The 22,483-nt window shown below is 46.3% G+C and overlaps 1 protein-coding gene across 3 annotated transcripts; it reads left to right on the plus strand.

Annotated features, from left to right (window-relative positions):
* Nucleotides 1-1,822: 1,822 nt before the first annotated feature.
* On the plus strand, nucleotides 1,823-22,359 carry AKAP10 (A-kinase anchoring protein 10). 3 transcript variants are annotated; one of them, XM_068154731.1, is made up of 15 exons: nucleotides 1,823-2,188; nucleotides 5,925-5,972; nucleotides 8,169-8,351; nucleotides 8,659-9,213; nucleotides 10,593-10,691; nucleotides 11,611-11,695; nucleotides 12,032-12,155; nucleotides 12,971-13,107; nucleotides 14,424-14,568; nucleotides 15,293-15,466; nucleotides 17,265-17,374; nucleotides 18,412-18,494; nucleotides 19,053-19,105; nucleotides 19,727-19,822; nucleotides 20,880-22,359. In XM_068154731.1, the coding sequence occupies exons 1-15, from the start codon at nucleotides 2,011-2,013 to the stop codon at nucleotides 20,883-20,885; spliced, it is 2,076 nt and encodes a 691-aa protein (XP_068010832.1). In that variant the 5' UTR covers nucleotides 1,823-2,010; the 3' UTR covers nucleotides 20,886-22,359. The 3 variants fall into 3 exon arrangements, with proteins under 3 accessions (XP_068010832.1, XP_068010834.1, XP_068010833.1); XM_068154733.1 differs by having other exon boundaries at nucleotides 1,823-2,032; XM_068154732.1 differs by lacking the exon at nucleotides 5,925-5,972.
* The last annotated feature ends 124 nt before the right edge of the window (nucleotides 22,360-22,483 follow it).

Here is a 22,483-nt window from a genome sequence, read left to right on the forward strand (position 1 = left end):
GCGTTCCCTAAGTCCCTTCGCACTTGCTCACCTTTCGAACGTTTCAGCCTCTTGGCAGCCTCCTAGCTTGTGTGCCAACTGAATAATTCAGTTCATTAGGCAAACCCCATATATAATAATTCAGTTCATTATCTTTAAACCAGCCTCTGGGCACGTGTACAAAAATGCTTCAAAGAGCATCAGTTAACAAAGCACCATCAGAAGAGAAGTGCAGTCGCTATAGGGTGTCGATCAGCTGCAATATCCTGCCCAGGAGACAGCTTCATCTCAGCCCTCAAAAGATCCCCACATACCTTTTATGCAATGTATGAGTCTTAATTACTGAGTGCTTGTAAAGAGCTTTGCAACACTTGCAGAAATCTACGTAATGATTATTAATTACATCATTTTCTCATGGCTCAAATACCAACAGCAAGACAGTTACATCTCAGAGGGATGACACTGCAGCCATCCATCACGACACAGGGATGGAAGAGGAAGAACTGCAGTTGCCTCCTGCAGTCCCTGCACCACCCACAGGGTTTGCTGCAGGATTTTTGTGGTGTTTTGCTCACTGAGCCCCATGGGACAAGGTCCTGTGGATCAAGCAATGCCATGGCATAAAAGAGCTTGAAGAGGAATGGGACTAAGAGTTATGTGTTTGGAAAGCTAATTCCTGTCTGGCATGGAGTGCCAAAGCCCACAGAAAGTGGCCATGGTTTGTGTTTCTTCCATGCTTACCCTTGCTGGAGTTCATTGCTTGCAGCTGGCCCTCTGCATTCACAGCAATTCCAAAGGCATAAGGTTGTATGGTTTGCTGCATGGCTCTAGCTGTGTGATGTGGAGAGAACTGCTTCCTGGTGCCATGCCTCAGTTGCCTTCTTCAGAATCCAGATTATAATCACAGCCTTTCTAAAGTGTCTGTATGATCTACTGCTCTTCAGAGATCAATGTTTATAGTGTTTACAAACATCCTTTGTAGCTGAGGAATGAGAAGATTTGCCTCAGGAGGATAATTAAGAGGATTTTTGTGGCAGGATTCAGGATGCAGACGGAACTGACTTATCAGACACTCTGCTTTCCAGCACCCCTGCAGTGTCCCCACATCCTGAGCGGTGCTATGCTGCCTGGCAGGGTTTTCTGGTTACACAGCAGCAATGACCGAGTAGTTCGTGAAGGAACGCCACGTCTGGCATCACATGGACGCACACACCGGTGCCACCACACGCCTCATGCACCAGGGGGCTGGTCTCTGGCCTTTAGGGACCAGGACCTTACTCGAATGGGGTCTGGCAGCTTGTGGCTGCCACCGCTGGGACTGCAAAATCCCCACGCAGGTGCTCAGACGGACGTGGGGTCCAGCGGCTTGTGAATTTCCTCTGCCCCAGCCCAGTGGCCAAAGGGCCCATCTTGGGCCCACGTCTCAGAGGTCTCCGGGGCACTTCCCATGGCACCTCGGCTCTCGCTGAGCCTGCCACACCGCTGCCTCCTGTCCCTCCCTCGCTGTCGCCAGCCCTCAGGACAGGCTGCCACCCTTCGCCCACGGGACGCGCACAAATTGCTGGAGCGGCCCCAAAACACCTCCCCAACTGCCTCCTGCCCTTATCCAAGATGGCCGCCAGCGCCTCACTCCGCCCGTCGCCCCTGGCCCTGATTAAAGATGGCGGATCTTCCCTCCGTGTACCCGTCCCACCGCGGCCCCCGTGAGCCTCTTGCCCTCATCCAGGATGGCCACTCCGACTCGCGGATTGGCTGCCTGCCGACGCCTGGGCGGCCATGTTGAGTCAGGCCGGGGCAGCGGCCGCGTCCCGTCATGCTTGGCGGACTGCCGGCCGCCCGGAAGAGGCAGCGGGGCGGTTGTTGACAACATGGCGGCCGCTGGCGCCTCCGCGGGAGGAAGAGGCGGAGGGAGAGGAGGCAGCGGGCGGAGGAAGGAGTCTCATTCATAGGGAGCCCGGCTTGCTGCCCTACTCCCCTCCCTCCCCTTTCCCCCCCCCGCCCCAGCGGCCGCCTTGCCCCCACCCCGGCACCATGTCCTTCTTCAGGCGGAAAGGTAGGGGGGCGGCGGGCGGGAGGCCCGGGGCGGAGGGGCGACTGCCGGCCTCGTCCCCTGCACGGCTGCTGGGCCCTGGCCCTGCCCCTCCGGGAACGCCGGCCGGGCCCCGAGAGGACGCTCGGTCCCTGAGAAGCGGGCTCCCCGCAAATGACGGTCAGTCCTTGCACCTCCCGGGCTCGGGGCCCTTTTCCTCCTGCAGGGGTCGGGGGTGGGGGCCGGGGCCGGGGCTGTGCGCCGGGGCTGTGCAGGGATCACTGCTGCGGGACCTCGCGGGGTCGGCTGCCGTCGGGACGCAGCCCCAGCTGCCCGCGGTGGGGAACGCCGGGCTGCAGCCTCCGTCCTTCCTGGGCTGCAGGGCTCGGGAGCGGCTGTAGCTGCAGCGCTCTCCCGGGGCTTCTGCTCTTCTGTACGGGAGAAATACAGCGGAGCAGTTCTGGAACGGGGCTGCTGTAACACGCTTCGTACCGCATGCAGTTTCTGCTTGCAGAATACTTTATGACAGTGCTGATATAGATGGTTCTGTGAAAAATATAATCGGCTAAGGGTGCTAAAGCAGTCGGTAGAAAGCTCATTGCACCGAGATCTTCATAGAAGCCGAAGGACTCATTGACAGTTTGCTTTGCAATATAGAACCGTTTCAGTTGGAAAAGACCTCTAAGGTCATCGAGTCCAACCATCAGTGTGTGTTGGTGTCATGGAGCACAAGCCAGGATTTGAGATTGAGGACTCCTGAAATATTTATAATCCTCTGCCAGTGCAAATGGATGTCGTTTGAATGCTCTTTCAGAGTGAAATGTTTTTAAGGCACTTGTGCTAGAGCTTGGGAGGAAATGTGGTGTAGTGCACTTCCAATCTGCATGGTATGTGGTTTGAGTGGTTTGTGTTGAAAGTGGCACCTTTTAGGAAGGGCCTCCTGGGGCAGCACTTCTGGTTTTGTGATGCTGTAGCTCAAGCAATACGACTGTTGCTCTCCCAGCAGGGACAGCTATGCACTCTCCTGAAGCTTTGCTCAGTTACTAAAGCCTAAGATGTGCATCTTGGAAGGCAAGACATTAAGTTAGAGGGAATATATTTCTCTGAGGTGGTGGTTCAGCTCTTGCCTGACATAACTCTGCTGTAAGCTTGCTCTGCCAAAGTATCAGCATCAACAGTGCCATTCCTTTTGGGGATCAGTGCAGTCATCCTGGAAGAAATTAGCTTAAACTTCTGCTCCTGTCAGTAGTTCTGAAGATTTGTGAAGCCCACTGAAGGTCTTGCAAGTGCCATAGCCCTTTATGGGATGTTTATATGCTAACCTTCAGCTGCAGAATAAAACTTTCATGCTGCTTATAAACTGCTCAAAAATAGCTTCAGCTGCTTTGCTGGTGAAGAGAATTGTGGAGCTGATATTCCATCTGGATGTGTAATCACAGGAACAGTGTGAGCTTTGGCAACGGATTTCTCAGGGAAGAAGTCAAGGGCTGTCTGATTGAGAATCTGTTTGTGCTACTTTGATTAAAGGCTCTTTGGTCAGAGAAGTAGAGTCAGAAGTAAATGCCCGAGGGGCGTACTGTTAAGGAGAGAAGGAAGCTTTAATCTGGGTGATACACAAAATACTCTGGGTTTGTATAATCCCTGGCTTTGGGAAAAGATCTCAAACTTCAGGTGGGACAAAAGCAACAGACTAAGGCTTATGATGAAACTGTAGACTGGACACAGCCCCAGCCCAAAACTGTCTAAAAGCCATCAGTGTTCTTGGCTTGAGCTGTTGGGTAAAACTGAAAAACACTTAAGTCATGACCAGGATCATGAAACTACTGACATGGAGAAGAACCAAAAAGAAATAAAGACCTTAAAATAAAGGTCTGGAAGGCAGAGGGTGGATAATAGGTGGAGAAGTGAATGTGTAAGAGTTGAACCAGCAGCTGGGTGCTTGAGGGCAGGTTATGAAATTGTCACAGCCAGACTCTGTTTGCGCACTGGGGATATCTTGGGAAGGACAAGCACAGCCCTACTGCTTGGCTGACCTTTGAGGTTTTGTAGTGGGTTTTGTGCACAAACCCAGCAAACCGTTTAGGTTTGTTGGCTCTTCTGTGTTTCCAAGCTGTGAATCAAAATTCTGGGCTCACGTGGCCAGCTTGCAGCAGTTTGTTCTTTCTCCCTTTGTGAATGGGGGTTTGCTGCTGGAGGTTCCCACAGCCTCTCGCCCCACAGTCATCATGTTCTGCAGCTCTCTCTCTGCCTTCACACAGACATCCCTTTTTTGTGAGGGAAGTGAAAGTAAATTTCCTGTAGTGAAACTTGGCTCTAAAATCTGGGCTTTTTTTTCCCCCCTGTTAATTATTTCATTTCTTTTATCATTATTTGTTGTTGTCCTGCTTGAAGCTAAAGGGACAGAAGTATAGAGAGGTTGGAAACATGCACCAGAAGTTTCTATTGATAGCACTCAGTAGCTGGCAAGAAGGAAAGGATGTGTTTAAACTGAAAATAGGCTTATGGTGGATTCTTGTGTGGAAACTCAGGAATCATTGCTGATAGTTAGGCCTTGGTGTGGTGAATCAACTGTTGCAGTGATTTTGAAGGGGTGAAGATTCATAATGCAGTGAAGAGGTTGCTTTGTCCCTGTCTACCTCTGAGTTACTTAAGACGTGCAGATATTTTTCGGTGTCTTTTCCTCCTGAATAATCAGCACACCCCCAGTTATGTAAAAGCTGCTTATTCTCACTGCTCATGGCTGTATCTGGCTGCACGAGTTCAGGTTTAGAAGAATCCAGCTCTCTGTAACGGAGGCTCAGGCCCCTCTGTCAGAGAGGGGAATGTGCAAGCTGCAAACCGAATCTTTAAATGCTGAGTTGCCAGTTCACAGCCCTGCGCCGCCGATGCTCCTCGCAGCGAGGGCTGGCAGCACGGCGGTGCTGCAGCCGCCACCGGGCAGGACAATTATGTAACCAGAGACTGAAGTTCCCCTTTCAAATATTTAAAATGCTTAGGGTAGAGTAGGAGAGGCTGGGGTTTGTGTAATCTGCTGGTGTTTTGTGATGTAAATGTTTGGTGGTGCCGGGTTATGGTTTGTGGTTATGTTTGGAAGGACTCCACCATCGGTGTTCAAAGATGACCTATTTGTAGTAGTAATGCCAGCCTGGAGCAGCCAGAGAAGGTCCCACTGGTAGGTCATGCTCTTCAGTAACCCCACTTCAGTTATTTCTCCCGGCAGCCTGTGTGTGTACTGCTCATCTTGCTGTTTGTGTGTTTCAAAGGGATGCCCTCACTTCCTTTCAGTGTTTAAGGAAAAAACCCTTTTCCATCACAACTTTGTAAACTCTTCTCCTCCCAGCTGCTTGCCACAGGTATGATGATAGCTAAACAATGCTGCTTGAGAGAGAATTACCTGTTTGCAGAGTGTTTCCACAACGTTTCTGTGGTATCCATCGTGACTGAGGGGTCCAGGGCTGCCTCTGGCTAGGTGCAGCTGGTTCCATGGACATCCCTTGGGCTGCGTGTGGTGCACTGCTCTTCCTGCAATACAAGGAGATGTTGGTTTTAGCTGTGTGACTGCTAGTTGATGGAGAGCATCTGCCAATGCCCTACACCTAAAACATCTCTCCCATTCTTCCCAGTTAATGTGGCTTATTAAAGTCACCTTGGCTGTAGCCTCGCTTTAGTCATGCAGACAGCATTTGTCTTTCTTAACACAGTGTTTCACTAAGCTTCATTCACTTTTGCAGCACAGAAGCTTTGAGAGCTTCTGTCAGATCCTAGATGTGCAGATTGAAATAAGAGAGCTTGATCAGAGTAATAGTTTACCTCTGCCTTCTGATACTTGCTGGAGTTGGGAGTTTTGTGCCCATTCTCTGCCAAATTCCCTTAGTCACCCAAAATAACATTAACATTTTTCCTTTCTATTTTACAGTGAAAGGCAGAGAACAAGAAAAGACCACAGATGTGAAAGCAATTAAAAGTAAGATCAATACTTAATTTGCCTGTAAATGCAGATTTCTGCCATCATCTGCCATCTTGGTTTGAGCCAGTGGGATGGTTTCCTTACAGCTGAGTGCAGCTGTGACCTGTACATTAGGAACCCAGCAAGCCCAAACCTTCATTCTGTTTCTGAGTATTTTTAGTAACTCGTCTTTCCTGGCCATCTTGCTGAATCTGTGAGTGCAGGAGGTGATTCAATTATGTCAGACATGATCTTTAATTCAAAGTCATGGTGCAGTTCAGTCACCTCACAGTGGTTATTCCTTATCTGTAACAAATTGGCTTCTGAAGTTTCCTGTCTCCATGTTGTGTACTTCACAGTTTGGGAAATGCAGCTGAACTGTGTCTCATTTTTAAAAGAGGCTGCTTTGTCTGCTTTAGCTTTGACTGATGGTGGTGGTGAGGCTGAAGATCTCAATCTTGGTCAGAAGGAATAGTCTCCTAATGCTGCTCCACACGATACAGAAGTCTGGCTGCTAAATCTGTTAGAAGAGAAAAATATTGATGGGAAGTTTCTAAAGCATGGGGAAAACAAGATTATTTGTCTTGTCAGGTTTTATTGCAGTCCTAAAAGGAGATGTGGTAATTTGTGTGAGCCTGATCTGTTGCTTTTCCATCCTCAGACAAAATCTGTTTCTGTACTTGTTAATGCCTTATCTGAATATCAAGGGAAAGTAAAAGGCTTTTTTTCTGCTTGGTGGGCTTTCAAATCAAGTACAGGAAACAGTCACTTGCATCCATTTCATAGCACCCCTCCTGATTTCAGTGCAGCTGCACTTTCTGATGACTGGCTTAGAGAGCTGACAAGGAAAAGGCTACAGTGTGGAGACCCTGTAAAGAAAAACACATTTGAAAGTATATTTCAATTTGGGAGCTGCTGTAAACAGAGAGCATCCTTCCAGTTGGGCAAGCAGCTGCTCCCTGTGATGTTAGGTTAGCCATGTAGGGCTCTCTGGAGGGTTTGGAGCAAGTGTTTGATCCTTAGATTAAGCAGAACAAGTATTGATAGTAGAAAATGGAATTTAGTTCACAAAGGCCATCGTGAGGAGCACGGCTCTGGTGCTGCACAAGCAGCCTCCACCAAATGTTCCCCAGCTACTGCCATCAGCCAAGCAACTGCCATCCTGCCTTGAAATGTGTGTTCTCCATTATTGCTGCTCCTAAACACAGAGCTTTGTAAGAGGTGCCAAAGGGCGTTGTGGTACCCAACACTGCACCTCAGCAGCACTTTGCCTCAGCTTAAACACTTGAGCTCCTCTGTACCATTACTGCTGTCCGTACCTGTGATGTGCCAGTGTGAAATGATCAGCTCCTGCCATCATGTGTCACAGAACTGAGGAAAAATAAAGTTATGCAGCCTGAAAGTCATTGAAACCAAGTTGCTTGATGAGATACATCATTAGGAAGCAGTGTGGTGAGATTGTGTCATCTGACTTGCTTTATTTTTGAGTCAGAGGTGTAAGGTGTCCTTGCATGACATCCCAATCAGTGCTATTTCCTGAGAGCTGTTGAGACTGCCATGAGCCTGTTGGGTTGAGGGGGAAGTTGTCAGCTTTTCTCATCAATTAACAATTAGTTGATGCATTTTCACTGGCAGAGTTCTGTCTGAGGAAGTTGTTCTTTGTTCTCAAAGAGAGACAGCTGTGGTTTCAAACAGCTAGAGGAGGCCATGGCTTATAACCTGGGTTTCATCAGAGGCATTTCCTTATTGCTGCTTTTTCCTAAATCCAAATATTTTTGAAGACTCTTCTTGTTAAAGCTGTCAGATAGCTTTGTGGCTGAGGGTTTGGTAACATTTTAGCTCTCAAAGTTATGGAAGTGGCTTGGCAAGACTGTTACAACCAAACTAATTTGTTGCCAAAGTACGAAGCCATTATGATAGCAGTTATCAAGGAAGCAGGAAGGCTCATGTGTAAACTTGGACTTGGAGTCTTTTCATTAGCTGAGGAAAAGAGAGATGGGTGGCTACCACCAGTCTGTTGGAAGTGAATTTGTTCTTGCTGCTTTATTTCTGGGGCTTTCATCTGACCTTTGGCCAAAGATGACAGCCAGTGGAAGTTTTTAACACAGCTGATTCTTGCAAGCTCTTTGGCAAGTCTTGGGGTGCTTAGCTTTGGCTACTGCTTAAAGAGATCTTGAGATCCTTGGTTTTTAATCATTGCTGTCTTGATTCCAGCTCCAGTACCAGTACATTCCCCCCAGAGAAGCACTAGAAATCATGCCTTGCTGGAGGCTGCAGGACCAAGCCATGTGGCCATTAATGCCATCTCTGCCAACATGGACTCCTTTTCTAGCAGTCGGACCGCTGCCCTTAAGAAGCAGCCAAGCCACATGGAAGCTGCTCATTTTGGAGACCTAGGTAAGGCTTCATCAGCTCTACAATCACATCATTTCTCTTTATTCTGCTGTGCTCACCCTCCTTTGGCCTTCAGGCACTAGATTAGGTAATCAGACAATCTAAGGGCTGTTACAACAGGATCTGTCTCCCCCTTGGAGGGTTTTGAATGGGGACAGCACACGTGTCTGGGAGAAGAGGTCCCTTTGCTTCTCGTACCACCATTATGTTGGAGTAGTCTCCTCAGCAGCTGCACTGCAGGATGTTTTTGTCTGGAGTACCCCTGTCTGAAGTGCAGTGTGGTGTCATTCCCTTGATGTTTTTTCTTTAGGCAGATCGTGTCTGAATTACCAGGCTGAGGAGACCAAATCAAGCCTTTCAAAGACCCTGGAACAAGTCCTGCAGGACAATGTGGCCCTCCCTTACTTTATCCAGTTCATGGAACTGCGCAGAATGGAACACTTGGTGAAGTTCTGGCTGGAGGCTGAAAGCTTCCACTCCACAACGTGGTCCCGTATAAGAGCACACAGCCTGAACACAGTCAAGCAGAGCTCCTTGGCAGAGCCAGTGTCGCCCTCAAAACAGCAGGAAATTGCATCATCTTCTCCACCTGGACTGCTGGAGGAGAGACTGGAGGATTCTGGCACAGTCCATCTGCTGAGGACCAGGCCTGTGGCTGCTGACAAGAAGGACAGAACTAGCACCAGCCAGAATCACCTGCTCTCCGGTCAGGAGAGCCACAGTTCCAGTGTGCTTTGTCTAACAAAGTCTGAGACAGGGACTCATTCTGTTCCAGCTGATGAGCAAGAATCTTCCAGGCTTACAGTATCAAATAAGAACAGCCCCTCCACTGCACTAAAAGACTTGTCAGGAAAACTCATGAAAAGTAAGTGCCCAAAATGTTCGCTCTCTTTAAAGAGGTGGGGAGGCAAGGAACCTAGCAGCTGCTGCTTGCTGTGTACAGTGAGCTGCCTCTTCTTTTGAGTGTGAAGTGATGCTGTGAGGAAGAAAATCCATGTTGTGTGTTGGGAGTGTTAAGCTTACTGTGTAACAGAGAGGCCAGTTCCAGTCTGGGTTGTTTGTCTGGTTGTTCAAAACTAAGTGTGCTGCTGAAGAGACTTCAGAATCATCACAGAGCTTAGGTTACTTGTGTCCTTACACCTGTAACCTTGAAGAGATGAAGGTGAACACTGCAGTGTCCTGCTCGTCCCTCACCCATCCCAGCTTACAAGAATTGCAGAAAATTTGGGTGTTGAGACTGAGAGCTGACAGTTAACTTCCCACCCTTTATCCCATACAATGACATAGGCAATGGTTACAAGAGACCTGCAGAGATCATGTGGGCCACACTGTCTTTGTTCTTGGAGTTATTGGATAGATCACCTGCCCTTGTAACTGGTTTGTTCTCATTTGGATTCTACCTCCTTAGAGGCTCCTAGAAGTAAAGACACCATTCAAATCTTTGCCTTTGATAGCTACATGAACAGCAACCTGTTTCTCTGCTCTCATCTGCTCAGTCTCCCCTCATCTGTGCAAGTTGCAGACAAGAAGGAAACAACTCCTTTCTTCATGTTGCTTCCTCTTTTTGCCCAACTGTTTCCTTCTCTTGCATCCCTTTCTCTTTCCGTTTGCCTAGCTCGTAGTTATTTATTGTGTAGCTCCGCAATGCATAACCCCAGCCCCAAAGCAGCTTAAGCAAACACAGTGGTTCTTCAGTCATGAAGAGCAGCACTGCTTTCTGACTTCCAGTACTTACAGATTCTTTTTAGGTCCTTTTTGACAAAGCTGAGCAGTCTGGAGTGGTCTCAGCTCTCAGTAGATGGTGTGTGCAGCATACATCTTGTTCTGAGGCATCCCGTTGTAAGATTTGTGTTTGTTCTTTTGATTGCTTTGTGATGTGTTTTACATTCTCTGTGATGAGAGCTGGAAATAATTGGAAATTTCACTGCAGTTCCTGCCAGAGCAGCAGCATCACTTCTGGGACTCAGGTGTGCAGCTGAGGAAGAAGGTGCTCTCTTGTCTGGTGGTAGGGAATTCGGATCTAGGTTGATTTGTTTCACCTCCCTTCTCCACGCTGGGCTTCCTGTGACCCAGAGGTAACACTGTAGCTCATCAGTAGCAAAGCAGTGGACTAAAGTTCAGGGGAGGGAAACTTGTCACTGATCATTAGGCACTTGCTTTTCTGACCAGTAGGCATTTATTATTCACTCCTTACTTTGACCTGTGCCAAGGAATTCAAAGTCTGATTCTCTTTCTTCCTTGTAGGTATAGAACGGGATGCAGTTAGTACTTTTACCAAATATATTTCTCCAGATGCTGCTAAACCAATTCCCATTACAGAAGCAATGAGAAATGACATAGTTGGTAAGAATGTCTGCTGCCTGCTCGTTTCAGAGCTTCCTCCTTCCCTGTGAAAAATGATCTCTAACACCACACTCTTATTGTTATGGATTTTCAGGGCAGTTGGTAGTAGAGCCCATTACAAGTATCACTGGCATTTTAGTAGTGCTGTGCACTGTCCCCAGAAGGCTCTGGGAAGACCTTATGCAGCCTTTCAGTACTGAAAGGAGCCTATAAGCAAGTTGGGAACACACTGTTTAGACAAGGGGTGATGGTTTTAAGCTGAAAGAAGGAGATTTAGACTTGAGAGAAGGAAGACCTTTGTTGCACTGAGGGTGGTGAGACACTGGCTCAAGTTGCCCAGAGAGGTGGTTGAAACATCCCAGGTCAGGTTGTTTGGGGCTCTGAGCACCCTGATCTAGTTGCAGATGTCCCTGCTGACTTGAAGGGGGTTTGGACTAAATGACCTTGAAAGATCTCTTCCAACCCAAACCATTCTGTGATTTTTGGTGCTCTTCATTACCTGCCCTGAGGAGCAGCTAAGTTGCCTTGTGTCTCACTGCCTCCATCTGTAAAACAAAGTCACTGTTCCCTTTGGAAAGGGGCACACATGAGAAAGGGTTGGGTCCTCTAAAGGTCCCTTCCAACCAAACCATTTTGTGATTCTATGATTCATTCTAAGAAGTTTCAGAAATTTTGCTTAAAAGTAGTGAAAGAATTCCTGGTGGTTATGGAGAGACTCCACAGCTGAGTCCATCAGATATTTTAGCTGTAGTATTGCTCTTCAGCTGTCTGCAGTGATTTAAGAGCTCTTTGTATGCAGTCAGAACCAGCTGATTCTGCTGGATTTGAACTGCAATTTTTCATTAACCAGCCATACTCCTGTCTTTCAGCTCAAGCAGCCAAATGTGTGTTAAAATTAACCTGGTCTCTCTCTCTGCAGCAAAGATTTGTGGGGAAGATGGACAAGTGGATCCAAACTGTTTTGTTACAGCACAGTCAATAGTGTTTAATGCAATGGAACAAGAGTAAGTTGATGGAATGGTTTGGCTTCCTGTGTCTGTTGTCCTTCTGCAGAAGGTGTGAAATGTTTCTGGAGGCTTAACCATAAAATTGCTTCGTTGTGCAGTCTCCTGTGTTGGAAACTGCTCAGATCTCTTCCTCCAAGCCCATTCTTGCTGAAGTTGTGCATGCCTGCTGTTACCACATTCTGTTTTCCCTGTGCCATTTGTAGTCCTGCCCCATGCCTTGCTTGTTTGGCTTTTACCCAACTAAAACCATCAGACTTGTGGGGCGAGAACTAGTTGGTTCACAAGGTCCTTGCATGCTGTTGACCCTCAGTAACTGCTTGTTCCTCTGTGCAGGCACTTTAGTGAGTTCTTGCGGAGTCACCATTTCTGTAAATACCAGATCGAGGTGCTGACCAGTGGGACTGTTTATCTGGCTGACATACTTTTCTGTGAGTCAGCCCTGTTCTACTTCTCTGAGGTGAGTGGTGGGGTTTGGGTCTGTGGTTCTGTTTTGGTTTTACACCTTTTTATCAAATGGGAAAAGCTCTTTATGCCCTGATGGCTCCAGTAGACCCCTCACATGTCATGAGGATGGGTGAGATCTATCTTTCTCTGGCAGAAAATGCATTCAACAGTTTTCTGCTTGTGTGGATCTCTTTTAGATGTTCAAACCCTTACTGTAGAAGGAGCATTCACGCATCTCAGTCAGTGAGTGCTTCTCAGGGCCTCTTTGCTTTGTAGAGGCTTTGGCAGAGTCATCTTAATCTTGACTTTGAAGGTCTTAAGCATTCGTACAGCTAACATCTCACTAGCTTCAGGTAGAGGCAATAGCAGGCTGGGATGTGGTAGATTAAATGTGTGACTTATTTTACTTTGTCCTCTGCCTTTAGGGAATAGTCTCTTAGTGGTAAAATACTTGTCTTGATAATCTGACAAGCCAGTGTAGTTTGAAACTTCAAACTGAGGCAATATGCTGAGCTCAGTGTAAGATAAGCAGAGGATGGAAGCAGTGTTTCCTCCTTTTTTCAGTATGATATAAATAAAGAGCTGCTTGGAAGCTAGATGTGAAATTCAGTACAGGGAAGAAATGTCACAAGCTCTTTGTTCTTTATGTCTGCAACACTGTATCTGAAAACCCAGAATATTTATGTGCCCTGGTGACAGTTTTTGCATCACTGACACATGAAGTATGTTTCTTCTTTACATGGGAAGCAGCAGCTTTGTCTATGCTTATTAAAAGTTTCTTGCTAAAGTTTCCTTAATTTCTTTTTTTCTCTTCTGTTTGCCTTCCAGTACATGGAGAAGGAAGATGCAGTTAATGTACTGCAGTTCTGGTTGGCAGCAGATAACTTCCAGTCACAGCTTGCTGCCAAGAAAGGCCAGTATGATGGGCAAGAAGCACAGAATGATGCCATGATTTTATATGACAAGTGAGGGACTTCCACAGTTGTTTGCTTTGAAGCTCTCTGATTTTGTGCTTGTAGTTTTTGCACTGCACTGCGCAGAAGGAACTTTTCAAACCATAACTGTTCAGTCTTGCACTGTCATGCTGAAAGTGTTTGATTAAGATTTATTAAGTGGATGCACATAACAGCTTTAAGAACTTTTCTATCCATGAGGAGAAAACCCTTGTAGGGTTCCATCCTTAACGACAATTCAGAATTTTCAGGGCTTGATTGCTTGAGTTAAAGTCTGGTCATGAAACATCAAAGCTGTTTTGTTGCCATTTGGAAATGTAAAGGATTTAAACCTATTAGATGCATCCCTGGAGAAGCACCTGAAGTTTAAACTGGTTTCCATTTAAAGTAGATTGGAGGAGCTGTTACCACACAGCACACAAATAATGCTTATTCTTAGTGTTCCAAAGTGGTTTCCTTTCCCTTAAGGAGTGACCAGATCCCCTTCAATGCCAGCTTCCTCAGGATTGTAACATCTTCCTTTACTTTGTGCTTCACCTTAGCAATAATGCAACTGGAATACAGATATCAAAAATGCTTCCAGAGGAAGTCTGAAGTGTGAGGCTCAGTGTCCCAAGCTTCTTGTTACCCTAGCAGGAAATAATATTTGGAGAGGAATTACTGTTGGTCCCTGCTCCCTAATAACAAGTGATAGGGCAAGAGGAAATGGTCTCACCACCAGCAGAGGTTTAGGTTGGCTATTAGAAGAAACTTCTTCACTGAAAGGGAACACTCAAACACTGGAACCAGGCTTCCCAGGGAGGTGGTTGAATACTCATCCGTGAAGGTGTTTCAGAGAGGCAGAGTTGTGGTGCTGAGGGACATGGTTTAACACCAGCCTCGGTAGAGTCAGACAATGATGATCTTAGGCCTTTTCCAGCTGAAACAACTCTGATTCTAATTTACTCTGTCACCCCCAGCTCCATCCACACACTCAGTTTCCAGTGGTGCCTTTTGCAGAGCAAATGCTGTCTCAGAGATCTGGGTGTATCCTCCTCTGCTCCTGCCACAAAGCTGGTCTGTGAGATTCTGCTCATCAGTAGCTACTTGATGCTCTGTTTCTTTATCTGGGTCTCTGGGGCAAGGCATTATCAAGACTTCTTTCTGTGAGCTGGAGCTTTTCTCTCCCTGCAGTTGGTGAGGCTCAGTTGGATGTGCTTTTTGGAGGCCAGCACCATCTAGTGGCTGCAGCATCGTTGATGGCCTTCGGTGGAAAGGGTTGGTGCTAAGCACCTGCAAAGCTTTGCAAATCCTTTTGTGTTGTCCTCTTGCGCTCTCCCGTGCCGCAGGTACTTCTCCCTTCAAGCCACGCATCCGCTGGGGTTTGACGACGCGGTGAGGTTAGAGATTGAATCCAACATCTGCAGGGAAGGTGGGCCCCTCCCAAACTGCTTCACCACTCCCTTACGGCAGGCGTGGACCACCATGGAGACGGTGAGCTGCTCTGCAGGAAGGCTCTGACAATTAGGGAAGCTGATGTGGAGGCTCCACAGCACGTCAGGCGTTCCCCTCAGCACCTCTGAGTTGTCCTGTGCTTGTACTGACTGCCTCTTTACCTGGATAGTTGAACAGCCTTAGTAAAATCTGCCAGACTGTTTTCCCAGCCTGATTTGAAAAGCTACCACCCACTGGCTGCTGTGGATTCTCTGTGAAATGTGTCTTGAGGGGTTGTTGCATTTTAATGGAAGAAACAGGATTTCCTCCCATGTGAATTGCTATCAACAGCTTATTATACATCTTCAGAGAGTTTTCCTTCTTCCTGGCAGCAGTTGTTTTTCAAGTCTAGACTGGTGGTGTGGCTGTTAGTGTAGCTCTGGGATACCTGGATAACCTGACTGGAGTCTGAGCTGCTGCCGAGTGTTTAGCAGCACAGCAAAGTAACTGTAAGCCTGTTGGGTTGTCAGACCTTTCTAGAGGGGTGGAAAAATATTTGAACTTATATTTGTTACTGGAGGCTTTGGTTAGTAACCAAACATTTTTGTTCCTTTTGCAGTAGGATTCAAATCTAAAGCAATGCAATTACTAATCCATAATAGTCCCAGGTGTGGACACTTGTGTACCACCTACACAAGGACTGAGATGTCTGTGTGTCACTTGTGTTCTGCAAGCTATTTATGCTGACCAGCCTTAACTGAGGACTCTTCCTTCTTTCTCTCAGGTTTTCCTACCTGGTTTCTTGTCCAGCAACCTTTACTACAAGTATTTGAATGACCTCATCCATTCAGTACGAGGAGATGAATTTCCAGGAGGGAATATTGCACTGAGTATCCATGGCCACGGAAGCTCTCCTGATAGCGATTCAATAGGGGCACCAGATGGCTCTGCCTCCCAGGTAGGAGTTTTGTGCTTTGGTTCTGTTACAGGAGATGCTGCAAAGACTCTTCTGTGTCAGTATCAAAGTCCATAGCCTGTAAGGAAACATCTCCTAGTTTGAAGCTTCCCATTCCACTTGAACATGAAAGGCTGTGCCATGTTGGGACTGTAGTGGGTTGAGACACAGGGACACATTTAGTCTACCTGCTGCTAGGCATGAACATGGAAAGGTATCTGTTGAGCTGGACCCAAAGCCTTTAAGTTCTTTGCACCACAGTAACACTCTTGGTAAGCTGTTAATACTCACTGGAGGCTGCTTCGTGGTGCCATAACATTTAAGAATGCTTTTTATTAGAGATTTTTTGTTACCAATACAACAGTTATAGCTCATGGGGAAACTGACACTTGGGAACATCCCATAGAAGTTAAATCTAAATACTCAGGGTTTGTTTGCTCAGTTTTATTACAGTGCCACATCTTCTGTCCTGAAGAGCCTGCTCAGTTTTAGGGTTAAAGGCATCTCTCCACTCACACACAGAGCAGTGGCACTTAATGTCTGAGCAGGTGGTGTTCTCTAGTATGTCTCAGCAGACTTAGCTAGTCCTGTCTGGAAAATGGCCAAAATGACCTTTCATGCTGCCACCTTCTGAGGGCTGTCTTCCTGTGTGGGCCGAGCCTCAGAGCCAGGCACTGAATGTCATTGCACTCTAAAACCATCCCAGTAACATCAGAGATGTTTCTACCTTTTGTGTTTTTAGCTTTGCTTAATTCAGATGAGAAAGAAGAGAGGATAAGCAGATTCTAGCTTATCTGTAACCAGGCCAGCTTGCAAACTGCAAGGCCAGCTGAGAGCAGAAAAGCCAATGGAGACCTGCTTCTGCTGAATTGCTTTTACTGAATGCTGCAGAGCTGCCATGGGTTTTATATCCAGTATCTTGTCCAGCATTATTGATGTGCTGTGTTTCCAGCAACCTGGAAGCTGTACTACATGCTTGTCACATTTTAAACCTCCTAATTTGTGAGCAGTGACTGTTTCCCCCCAGCTGGCAAATTGGGGAATAAAACCTGTGCTGATGAAATATTCTGCTGCTTGGTAGTCTGAGCAGGAGACACTGCTGGTAATTGGCTTTCTTGGACATGGTAGGCAACGAAGTGCTGCATTTGGTGGTGTGCCTTCCTGCTTAGCTGAACAGGAGAGTCTGTGGTTCTCTGCATAATTTTGCATAAAGAACAGCACTGAGGCAGAGCAGCAGGAAGGGAGTTTGCAGGGCAGCTGCTGTAAATGTTTCTGTTTGCTGTTAAGACACTGATGGATTGCTGTGCATTTGTGCTCTCCCTGCTGGTGCTCTAATCTTTCCTTGGCTTTTTTATTTTTTTCCTAATCTTATATAAATACTCCAGGCCAAAAGATAAATGTTTGCTCTCTGTGTATGGGGGAAGAATAATGTGTTTGGGAGTTGCTTACCGAGCGCTGGAGGGATGAGAGAAGCTGCCGCAGCTTCAGAGGTAGCTCAGTGTGTTGTACTCACACACAGATCTGCCCCACTGATAGCACTTAGGCAGCAGCCTCTACACCTACATGTGCTGACCTGTACAGTGTGTCTGTGGCTCTGTTCACATAACCTCCTCATCCTCTCTAAAAGCAATGTCATACTGAGTTAGGAGTTGACCTCTGTCTAGATGCTCTCTAATCTTTTATGCTTGCTTAGAGACTTTATGGAGGTTTATCTAAGTGTAAAAGCACTAAAATGGCAGTTTTGTTAAGCAGCTCTTAGTTGTCTGCATTAGGCACTAATACTTAGAATTTTTATTTGTAGTCCAATGTCAAAAAGGCTAATGTTAAAATCCTGAAAAATTTTGATGAAGCAATAATTGTAGATGCTGCAAGTCTGGATCCAGAATCTTTGTATCAACGAACATATGCAGGGTAAGGCTCATTCAGTGTATCTCATTCTTTCTAGTTACATGTTTCACCTCTGTCCTGGCTTTTGTGTCCTCCCAACACCCAGAGTTTGCATTGCTACAAGGTGTTACTGCCTTAGTAAATGTCTAAATATTTGAAAGCAAATTTATTTCAGCAGTGTGATTTAACACCAAGGACACAGTGAGTGTTTCTCTGACCAGAATTGTAGCCAGATGAGTGTTTCCAATTGGGTTTTTTATCTTTAGTTATCATTCCTCCTTGACTCCAAAACACAGCTGAGTAGTTGCCTGTTTGGGGTTGGAACAGAAAAGACTAAGCTCAGGTACCTTTGGTACTGTAATGTGCAACTTTGATTTTTCTCTATCCCCATGGTAGAGAACAGCTTTTACTTCCTTTCTTTAGTAGATGGTACAGCTCTTCTGTTTCTGGAGTTGCTCTTTGTGATAAAGCTCTTCTGTGTAGATCTTGCACAGGAGTTCTTTGTTTCTCTACCTTGCTTTTCCATTTGCCTATCAGTCTCCTGTTCTTCAGGTACTGTAACCTGCATTCTCCCCAGTGACAAGCTCTTTACCATGAGGGTAGTGGAACACTGGAACAGGTTGCCCAGGGAGGTGGTTGAGACCTCATCCCTGGAGATATTCAAGGTGAGGCTTGGCAGGGCTCTGGGCAACCTGATCTAGTTGAGGATGCCCCTGCTGACTGCAGAGGGGGTTGGACTGGATGACCTTTGGAGGTCCCTTCCAACCCAGACCATTCTGTGATTCTATGTTTTTATGCCAGTGCAGAGCACTTGCTAGCTCTGCCTGCTGCTTATCACATGATTGAGTCATTGAAGCATTTCCCTGCTGCTGGTTTCTAGAATAACTTTTCTGATACACTTTGAGTTCAGATATGAGAAGAGTGGGAGAGTTTTCCCAGTGGTAACCAAGAAAATGCTGGAGTCCTTATTGTGGGGGCTTTTTTGTTTTCCTGACTGGTAGCTCTCCATAATGCCAAAGTTCTCTTGGAAATGTGTGTGCTTCTTGTCCTCCTCTCTTCAGGAAGATGACATTTGGACGAGTCAGTGACCTGGGACAGTTTATCAGAGAATCTGAACCAGAGCCTGATGTCAAAAAATCCAAAGGTTTGTTTTCCTCTTTCTCTGAACATTTTCAGAGCTGCAGCTGAGATAAGTAGGATTCTTGATTCTTTCCACATCTGTCTCAAGCCAAATAGAGATGCTTAGGGGTTGTCCTGTACTGAGGCAAAACCCATCTCTGGCTCAGTTTCCTATCCAAATCCTGCTTTTCTGGTCCAGCTGGACTCCTGAGAGGATGAGCAGCCTGTGGGAGTCAGAGCTGTCGATGGAGCCTGGCAGGGATGGAAGCTGCTAGCAGCTGAGCTGATGAGCAAACCCTCAAAGATTTGGTCTCGAGGTGAAAAAGAACTTCAGCTCTCCACACTCTTCCCACCCAGTTTGGGATCTGCTGTTAGTGCTGCTTTTCAGCTCTGGTAAAGAGGAAGGGTTCAGGCTCACTGTCTACTGAACCATGGATCCATGTGATCCCTTTCCTGCCCCACTTCCATGTTCTCTAATGCCAGCAGTGCAAACCCTTCAGAAGGGTGGGAGGACTTAGCTTTTCAGGAGGTATGCTACAGAGTTTGCTAATATGTCTTGTTTGCTGTTTTTTATCTCCACTAGGGTCCATGTTTTCACAAGCAATGAAGAAATGGGTTCAAGGAAACACAGATGAGGTGTGTCCTCTTCTATGTTGTCCTTGTGACTTGCTTTACAGCATAGATTAGAGAATTAAAGTGTTGGAAGTTCCTAATGCTGCCTGTTTCTCTGAGTTCTCTCTCTGATGCAGCAGCAAGAGCTGTCAGACTGTGTGCTAAATATAATTGGTTTGCATGCATGTGTGAAACTGGTCTGATTTTTGTCAGTGCTTGCTGGTTTAACTCATGTGATGGTTAACTGTGTGCTTGCAGTCAAGGGTTTGCTTATTATGGTGTTACGAGATGTATCCACAATAGAGAGTGGAGTTTTCTTTTGATTTACTGTGAAGTGACCCCTGTACAGGGATTACAGGCTGCATTTTCCCTGCCCTCCCCCAGCAGAGGGGATTGGACAAGTCCCCAACAGATAAGTCCAAAGACTTCACTAAAGTCTGTTGGAAGTTGCACCAAGCCATAACTGCAGTTAGTGCTGTACTCGGAACCCGTCTGTGTTTCCATCGGGGTGGATCCATTTACTGCAGGTCACTGAGTTGTGAAGGTTAGCTGTGTCTCCCAAGGTTGAGCGTGTGAATGGTGCTGAGAGGACTGTATTTTAAGAACCTGAAGCTATCTGTGTTCTGGGATGTTTTTCCACGGCAGGCTCAAGAAGAGATGGCTTGGAGGATAGCGAAGATGATCGTCAATGACGTCATGCAGCAGGCGCAATGCGAACAGCCTTCGGAGAAGGTTACGAAGGTAAGGGGGTGGAAAGGCTGCCTGTCTTCAGCTGACTTCAGCCAGACTGTGGGAGGAGCAGAGCTCTCACTTGCCTTCCTGGTGCAGCTGAAACCCACGCTGGTAAATCTTCAAACTGGCACAGCGTGGTAGGAAGAAACAAAAGTTGGAAGTGTTTCCGCCTACGTCTGATGATGTAGGAAGTTCCTAAGACACCTGAAGTGGCTCTCCTGTGCCAGCAGGAAGATTGCCTTTGTTCATTTCAAGTCTCTACAAACTATTTTATTAGCAAAAAGGCTGATTTATGTGGCAGGATCAATGCTGTAATTCCTCATTTGAGTTCACATCTGCAGCGTCCTGTCAGTGAAGGCTGGGTTTCTCTGCTGAGGCTGTCAGCAAAGCTCAGCAGTGTTGGGTGTGCTCCTTTCTGCAGTGCTCTGCCTGCACTTTCCCAAAGACACAGTCCTCAGGTTCAGAGTTGTACAAGAGCAGAGTCACCGAACACCACACAAGTCCACGTGTTCTTTGGATACGAAAAAAAACCCAGTTCTGATGCAGTGGTTAGATTTTGAGAGATAATGAGGGCAGCAGCTAACCAAGGTAGTGTCTGGTGCTTCTGCTTTTGAGCATCTGACTTCCTGAAAACTGCAGTTGGACTATTTTCAATTACCGATGGTAGACATGTGCCCAAGCCCAGGAGTGAGACCCAAACAGATGGATCCATAGCTTCACTATCTGACTGGTTTCATTTTAATAGAGCACTTACATTTAAATGATTTGTATAGTGGCTTTATTTCATAGCTTGCCTGTAAATGATATCACTCCAGTCTGGTTAGATGAAAAGGTCACTCAGCACAGTGTTTAGAAATACCAAGTGCCTGCAGATGCTCTGGATTCAATGCAGCAAGTGTGATTACAGTAATCAGAAGGTTGAGTGTGTGGTGGGATGAGAGTTTTTCCCTGCCCCAAGCTCGTAAGCATACCTGGCTTCAACTGTTTCAAACACAGAATGTCTTTCTGTTGAGTCAGTGCTTTGTATGCTTCAGAGTGAAGTCTAACCCTGCTTTTCCTTTTACAGCTATGATTTTAGAAACACCAGAAGAAGAAGTGTAGTTTTCAGCTTGGAGAATGAGTGAACTTTCCCTTTTGGTGGGTTCTTGAACACAGCCAATAAAAACAAAGCACTGTTACTCCAGCTGCCGAAATCTCCCTGGTTTGGAAGGAAGCATTAAAAGCAATCCTGTACCTCCACTGCAGAGCCTCAAGAAACACTTCCTGTTGCATGTGGCATTCACAGTGATGATGGCTTTGAAAGAGAGGAGGACACAGCTTAGGAATGTCACTGAGGAACTGTGAAGGACTTCACAAATACTTGACCCTATCTCAAAAAGACCTTTAAGCGAAATACCTGGAAGGGGACACAAGCCACGAGAGAGGGGAAAGGTTTTGCTGTAGTTTCTAGTTCTACTACTTGTGATTTTTAAACACATAATTGGAAATGCCTTGGGGCACGTCCCCAACGTTGGCCATTGGAGAAGTGAACCTGGAATGGTTGAATTCATTGGCAGTGAATGGCCTACAAAGTTCCAAGTTTTGGGTTTCCTTACTTGAAATAGAAATGTATTCAACTGTAAGATAAATGTATTTTACTTCATAACTCCATTAACTTTGAAGGCAGCATTGAATGATCTGGAGTGAAGCCTGGACAGTGTAACTCTTCCTCCTTGAGCTCTCACATCTGCACACACAAATCCCCTGCTTCCACCACGGAGCAGACATGAAAGCTGATCTTGCACTCATGCAGCCTTCTGCTCCTGAGCCACGGCTCCAAACACAGCCCATGTTTTGAGGAGATTATACCTTGCAGCCTGCTCCCTTTTTCTCTCCTCCCCATCCCCCAAGCGAGGACAGAAGTAATTGCTGCCATTCTCCAGTAGCTTATTGTCCTCTGAGCAACATAGCATCTAATTCCAGATGTTTGGCTTACAAAGGAAAAACAGTTTTTAATGACCTCTGGCCCTCCTCCCTGACCTTGTCAACACTTGCAAGGTGCAACACCTTTGGTTAAGTGAAAAACCAACCGTGTTCCCCAGCACCTCCGGTTTCATTTTGCCTCCCCTGAATTGATTTTGCAGGGGGTCAGATAGTCCTCAGTGTCTCACCATCCTTTGATCACTGCAGTTTTAGTGAGCAACACTTCTCTCTTGGATTTCTTATTTTATGATGGCTTTTTTTTTGGCTTTCTCTCCTCAAACTCGTGCAAAAGAAATCACTTTGCACAGAACATGAATCACCTCCAATGTTCAGGGTTATCTTGATTGACTAGCAAGTGTTGTTCTGTTGCAAGATTTGATTGGGTAGAGGCACACTGTTTTGTCCAGAAAAAGAAAAAAAGGAAATGAAAAACCAACAAAAAAAAGAGAAAAGGCTGTGTGTAGGTTTTTTGGTACTATGTACCACCTCTTATTTCTCTCATGCCCAAGTATTCATCTACTTAAAACATAGTCTATTTAATTGTGTTTTGATTTAAAATATATAAATATTAAAATTTGTGTCAATTTTCTCTTTTCATTTGACTCACCAGGGACTGGGGGAGGGCGTTAAAGGGTAATAGTAGGGGTTTATAAAAGAAACAAAACCTTGAACAGTTTGTCCTCAGTGCCTTTGCACACATATCGTAAT

This window comes from Melanerpes formicivorus, unplaced genomic scaffold (assembly GCF_026170545.1).
Source record: "Melanerpes formicivorus ecotype bairdi unplaced genomic scaffold, bMelFor1.0.p_v2 SCAF_29, whole genome shotgun sequence".
NCBI lineage: Eukaryota > Metazoa > Chordata > Aves > Piciformes > Picidae > Melanerpes > Melanerpes formicivorus.

Bases quoted from the DNA above. Each gene is read 5' to 3' on its own strand.
- AKAP10 (XM_068154731.1), top strand. From the start codon at position 2,011: ATGTCCTTCTTCAGGCGGAAAGGTAGGGGGGCGGCGGGCGGGAGGCCC. The intron at 8,352-8,658 runs GTAAGGCTTCAT...TTTTTTCTTTAG, and splicing joins TGCTCATTTTGGAGACCTAG to GCAGATCGTGTCTGAATTAC. The intron at 12,156-12,970 runs GTGAGTGGTGGG...TTTGCCTTCCAG, and splicing joins CCCTGTTCTACTTCTCTGAG to TACATGGAGAAGGAAGATGC.